General features: G+C 78.0%; 1 protein-coding gene across 1 annotated transcript; it reads right to left on the bottom strand.

The window, feature by feature from the left end:
• Window positions 1–241: 241 nt before the first annotated feature.
• On the bottom strand, window positions 242–799 carry AURANDRAFT_14519 (hypothetical protein; the record flags this gene model as incomplete). The annotated part of the gene is made up of 1 exon (XM_009036726.1): window positions 242–799. A coding segment is annotated over one exon (558 nt), but the record flags the coding sequence as incomplete, so codon positions are not given.
• Between the last annotated feature and the right edge of the window lie 5,201 nt (window positions 800–6,000).

Raw genomic sequence — 6,000 nt, 5'->3', positions numbered from 1 at the left:
TGGCGTCGTCGTCGGCGCTGTCCTTGCGGCGGCGGCGGTCGCGGCCGTCGTCGTCGGCGCCGTCGCCGTCGCGGCGGCGCTTGCGGTCGCGGGAGCGCGACCGGGAGCGCGACCGGGACCGGGACGGCTTGTCCTTGCCCTTGTCGTCCTTGTCGTCGTTCTCCTCGTCGGAGGACGTGACGTCCTCGCCGCGCTCCTGCCGCTCGCGCTTCTCGCGCTCCTTGCGCCACTTCTTCTTGTAGCGCTTCTCGAGGTCGCGGCGGAGGCTCCGCGAGGGCGTGCGGATGTGCATGAAGTTGCAGTAGCCGCCGCGCGTGCACACGGCCTCGTCGTACTGGCGGCAGCGCGCCTCGCGGAAGTCCGTCACGGGCGAGAACTCGCAGACGAGGGGCCGGCCCGCGTAGAAGCGGCCGAAGAGGGCCTTGAGCGACGCGTCCGTGTGCTCCTCGTCGGCGAACTTGGCGTAGACGTTGCCGACCATGTGGTCGCCCAAATTCTCGCAGACGTTGAGCTCCTCGATCTCGCCGTACTTGGCGAGCTCGTCGTAGACCTCCTCGTAGAAGTCGTCGAACTCCTCCTGGACCTTCTTCGGGTCGAGCTGGCTCGGGTCGCCGCCCGCCGCGGCGATCTGACTCGCGGGGTTCTGGTACATGTGCTGGACGATCATCGTCTGCGAGAACGGCGGCTTGTGGTGCTGGCGCGAGCAGCGGTCGCCGTGGCGGCACGCGCCGATCTTGAAGTAGAACGGGCAGTTGACCTTGTCCTCCTCCGTGCCGTGGATGCGCGCGAGGTGCGTCGCGCCGCCGCGCGCGCCGCCGAGCTCCCGGTCGCGCCAGTTCCGGCCCGCGTCGCGCGAGTTGTCGTAGGCGTAGCTCACGCCGCCGCCGCCGCCGCCGCCGCCGCCGCGGGAGCCGCCGCCGCCGTAGCCGCCGCGCGAGCCGCCGTCGCGCCCGCCGCCGCCGCCGCCGTAGCCGCCGCCGCCGCCGCCGCCGTAGTGGCCGCCGCCGCCGCCGCCGTACCGATCGCCGCCGCCGCCGCGGGAGCCGCGGTCGTCGTAGCCGCCGCGGGAACCGCCGCCGCCGCCGTAGCGGTCGCCGCCGCCGCCGCCGCCGCGCCGGTCGTCGTAGCCGCCGCGGGAACCGCCGCCGCCGTAGTGGCCGCCGCCGCCGCCGCCGTAGCGGTCCCCCATGTTGGTCACGGGCGCGCCGCCGAGCACGAGCTGCCCAGCGTCACCTCGAGGCGGTCGCGGTCGTCCTCGGCGTCGCCCGCGAGCCGAGATGTTGTGCTGGACGTCGGCGAGGCGCTCGACAAGCCAAGCCTGGCCAAGGATTGGAAGCAGAGGCCCTCGGCACCGACCCCCGGCCCGCCTGCGCTCGCACACGCAGGGATGCCCCCGGGCAGCAGCGCGGATCGGAGGGGCATCCACCGTCCGGAGCGTGCTTACGGCGGCCTCCCTGGATCGCGCTCGAGGGAGAAGAAGAGCGCGAAGGAGAAGCGTGCGCCGGCGACGACGCGCTCGACGCCGTGGAGGTTCTCGGCGCCCGACGTGAAGCAGAGCAGCCGGCCCGCCCGGGGCTCCACGACCCGGTCCGCGTCCGCGTCGACGAACGCGAAGCGGCCGCCGTCGAAGCCGCCGTTGAGGTAGAGCACGCAGGACCTAGGGAACGCGCCCGTGGCGACGTCTCGAAGCGTCGGTCGCGGGACGCCGCGCGGGACACGTCGGCGCGCTCGTTGTTCAGCTTGTCGACGTGGGGCGCCCAGTACGCGTAGTCCCCGCCGTCCGGCAGGAGCCGCGTCGCGTAGCCGCCTTCGTAGCGGAGCCGCCCGACGCCGAGGTCCGCGGCGGCCGCGCCGCGGCACGTCTCCCGCAGCGCCGCGAAGAGCGCGTGGTGGGGCGCGAGGCGGGCGTCCCCCGGCTCGAGCTTCGTCCGCCCGCCCCGGCGCGGCGCCCGCCGCATCGCGCGGACGAGCGCGCCGACGGCGTGCGCGCAGGACGACGGGGGCACGGCGCCGTCGCGCACCGCGCGCCGCGGACCCAGGGGCCCGCGGCGGGGCTTCGCGGCGGCCGCGACGACGCGGCCGCGGGCGGCGGCGCCGCGGTCCGCCGCGCGGCGACGGGCCGCGGCGGCGCGACGGCGGCGGCCGCGGCGGCGCGCGCGTAGGCCGCGCGCCAGGCGAGGAACGCGTCGCTTCCGAACTCGCGGAGCGCATTTCCGCCCTCGGCCGCGAAGTCGGCGTCCGGGTCGGCGAAGCACTTGGCGCTGACGTAGCCGCTGCGCCGGTTCCAGCGCACGAGCAGCCGGTCCGCGCCGCCCTGGACCTCGACGACGGCGCCGGCGGGCAACTCGCCCAGGAGCGGGCTCGTCAAGGAGGCGCCTCGCCGCACGCGCGCCGGCGTCGTGCAGAGCAGCAGCGCCATGCGCTAGTCCGCGCCGCCCGCGCGCGCCGGCTATGCGCTAGCACGGCGCGCGCGCCGGTTATGCGCTAGTCCGCGCCGCCACACGCATGGCTGGCATGGCCATGGAGGGGGCTGCTATGGTCCCCATCAGCTTCTACGCTATGACAATGATGCCGTGTTCAAGCTCTCGCCGATCTGCCGATCGAGCCGTGCCCGTGCGGCGCGATGGGAGAAGCCATTTGAAACTTCTAGCCTACCTACCGAAAGCACGATGATCGACCTCCTGCCGCGCGAGTGGAGCGGCGGCGAGGCGTGGAGCGGCAGCGAGCGGAGCGCGTCGCCGCCGCCGCCGGACTGCACGCCGCCGCCGTCGGACACGGAGGCCTACGACGCGCCGGTCTACCTCGACGACTACCGGCCCGTCGGCGGCGGCGGCGGCGAGCTCGACGAGTACGAGCTGTCGCCGCGGAACGGCGCGCCGCACGACATCTTCCCGGACTTTGGCGCGGAGTTGCCGCCGCGCGCGCCGTCGGTGGCGTCGAGCGCCGACCTCGGCGCCGCGCCGCCGCGGCGGTCGTTCCCGACCTTCGACCCGGCGTCGAGCGCGGAGCACCTCCCGCCGCGCGCGCCGTCCGTGGCGTCGAGCGCCGAGTTCGCGCCCGCGCGCGACGACGGTCCCGCGCGCGACGACGCGCCGCTCCGGCGGTCGACGGCGCAGATCGAGCGCCTCGCGCGGCTCCGCAAGTCGGGCAAGCCGCGGGCCAAGCCCGAGGCGCCGCCGGACCCGGCGAGCCCGCCGCCGCAGTCGGACCTCGTCAAGTACCTCTTCTCGCCGCCGCCGGCGCGCGCGCCCGCGGCCGCGGCCGCGGCCGCGGCCGCGCCCGAGCCCGAGCCCGAGCCCGACGAAGACGCGTTCGACGAGGACGAGGCGGACGCCGTCGCCGCGCTCGAGGACGAGCTCCGCGACGCGCGCGAGGCGCTCCGGCGCGAGCGGGCCGCGGCCAAGGAGCTCCGCGCGCGCGCGGAGGCGGCGACGGCGGCGTCGCGGGATCGCGCGGACGAGCGGTCCGCGGCGCGGCGCGACCGGCGCGCGCGCGTCGAGGCCTGGGTCGCCGCCGAGCGCGACCGCGCGAAGCGCGAGTCGCTCGCGCTCCACCGGTCGCGCCGCGAGCGGCGCAACGAGCGCGTCGCGGGCGACCGGCGCCGCAAGGCCGACCTCGAGCGCCTCAAGGCCGACGCCGCGCGGCTCCGCGCCGAGCACGACGCGCGCGCGGCGCGGGAGCGGCAGACGGAGCGGCGCCTCGCGGACCGCAACGCGCGCTCGGACCAGCGGCTCCTCGAGCTCGCGACGCAGCTCGAGCTCCTCCGCGAGCAGAACGCGGCCGCGGAGCGCGAGCGGTCCGCGCGCGCCGCGCGCCGCGCCGCCGAGCGCGCCGCCGAGGCGACCGCGCGCGCGCCGGCGGAGGCGGCGGCCCTCGACGGCGAGGCGGACGCCCTCGGCCCCGGGGACGACGCGCGCGACGCCTCCGAGCGCGGCGCGGACGTCGACGTCTTCGGCCTCGACCGCGACTCCGTCGGCCGCGCGTCGGAGCCGAACGTCGACGTCTTCGGCCTCGACCGCGACGCCGTCGACCGCGCGTCGGAGCGGAACGTCGACGTCTTCGGCCTCGACCGCGACGCCGTCGACCGCGCGTCGGAGCGAGACGTCGACGTCTTCGGCCTCGACCGCGACTCCGTCGACCGCGCGTCGGACGCGGGGCTCGACGGCCCGACGCGGACGGTCCTCGACGCCGCGACGCGCCTCGAGTCGTCCTACGACGCGGGCCGCTACGGCGGCGCGGCCTCCGGCGGCGGCGTCCTCGGCGTCGGCGACGACGACCGCGCGTTCCTCGGCGCCGCGGCGCGCGCCGCGACGGCCGACGCGGGCTCGTCCGACGACGGCGGCGCCGCGTCGAGCGCCGGCGGCGCCGCCGAGGACGCCGAGGACGCCGCCGAGGACGCGGACGACGCCGCCGAGGACGACGCGCCGTCGGAGTGGCGGCCGACGGGCCGCGACGGCAAGCTCGAGCGGTCGTGGCGCGACGGCCGCCGCGAGGTCCAGTACCGCAACGGCACGCGCAAGCTCGCCGATCCGACCACGGGCGACGCCGTCGTCACCTTCACGAACGGCGACGTGAAGACGACGACGGCCGCGGGCGCGATCGTCTACTACTACGCGGCCGCGGAGACGACGCACACCTGCGATCCGGCGACGGGCCTCGAGACCTTCGAGTTCCCCAACGGCCAGGTCGAGAAGCACGACCGTCTTCGCCGACGGCCAGGTCGTCTCCGAGGCCGCCGCCTAGGAGCGTAAGTTCGCGGTGTCCCCCTCGGCCTAGGGCGATCCCCCCCGAGGCGCCGGAGGCGGCGCGTCCGCGGCTTCGCCCTTGGCGACGAGCGCCGCGGCGGAGGCGCCGGACGCGTTGAAGAGCATGTACTTGTTGTCCTGGCGCGCGTAGAGGTCGGCGCTGCACTGGAGGAAGTCGGCGTCGAGGTCCGTCGCGGGCCCCGCGCCGCGCGGCGGCGCGGCCGGCCGCCGCGCGTCGCGGCGCGGCCGCGGCGCGCCGTCGAGGTCCTCGACGCCCTCGCGGAGGATGTGGCGCATGGACCGGTCCTCGAGCCAGTGCTCCGCGCGCACGTAGGTGCAGTAGAGCGCGATGTCGTCGTCGCTCGAGTAGCGGCTCCGCGCGGCCGCGAGCGCGCGCGCGTCCAGTAAATCCGCGTAGTCCGCGCGGGCCTCGCGGAGCGCGCCGAGGCGGGAAGTGATCTGGTTGAGCACGCCGTCGGCGTCGAGCGCCGCGCCGTCGGCGCTCGACGTCGCGCCGCGGCGCCGGAGCCGCGCGAGGCAGCCCTCGAGCTCCGCGTCGTCGGGCGGCGCGTCCTGCGTCGCGTCGAGGGCCTCCGGCGGCGGCGGCGGCGGCGGCGCGCCGCCCGGCGACGGCGGCGCCTCGGGCGGCGCGGCCGCCGCGGCCGCCGCGGCGGCCGCGGCGGCCGCCGCGCGCGCGGCGGTCTTCGCGGCCGCGCGCGCGGCGCCCGTGAAGGCCTCGAGCTCGTCGTGGACGGCGGCGACGACGTCGCGGGCCGACGTCGCCTGCCGCAGGCCCACGTAGTTGCCCCGGGGCAGCACGCGCGCGACGCCCGCGGACTGCGCGACGTCCCTGACCGCGGCGACGTCCGTCGCGTCCAGGTCGCGCTCCTTGAGCGCGCTCGCGAACTGGGCCCGCGACTCGGCGGCCCGCGCGCGCCGCGCGCGCGCGTCGGCGTCGTCGCCGAGGGCCGCGGCGTCGGCGAGGCGGCCCGGGTCGCCCGCCGCGCGCGCGTACTCGCCGTACTCGCGCTCGCCCCGCGCCTCGACGGCCCGCAGCGCCAGCGCGCCGACGAAGGTCGCCTCGCTGCGCCGCGCCGCCGCCGCGGCGAGCTCCGCGCGCGCCGCGAGCTCGCGCGCGCGCCTCCGCCGCGCGTCGGGCGGCCCGGAGAAGTCGTCGTCGTCGGACGCGTCGCCGCCGCGGCGCCGCGGCGCGCCGCGCGCGGCGCCCGCGCGCCGCGGGAAGAGCTGGCGCACG

This window comes from Aureococcus anophagefferens, assembly GCF_000186865.1.
Source record: "Aureococcus anophagefferens unplaced genomic scaffold AURANscaffold_5, whole genome shotgun sequence".
Lineage (NCBI taxonomy): Eukaryota > Pelagophyceae > Pelagomonadales > Pelagomonadaceae > Aureococcus > Aureococcus anophagefferens.
Note: the sequence above shows the minus strand (reverse complement) of the source record. Positions and strands in the feature narration are given on the sequence as shown.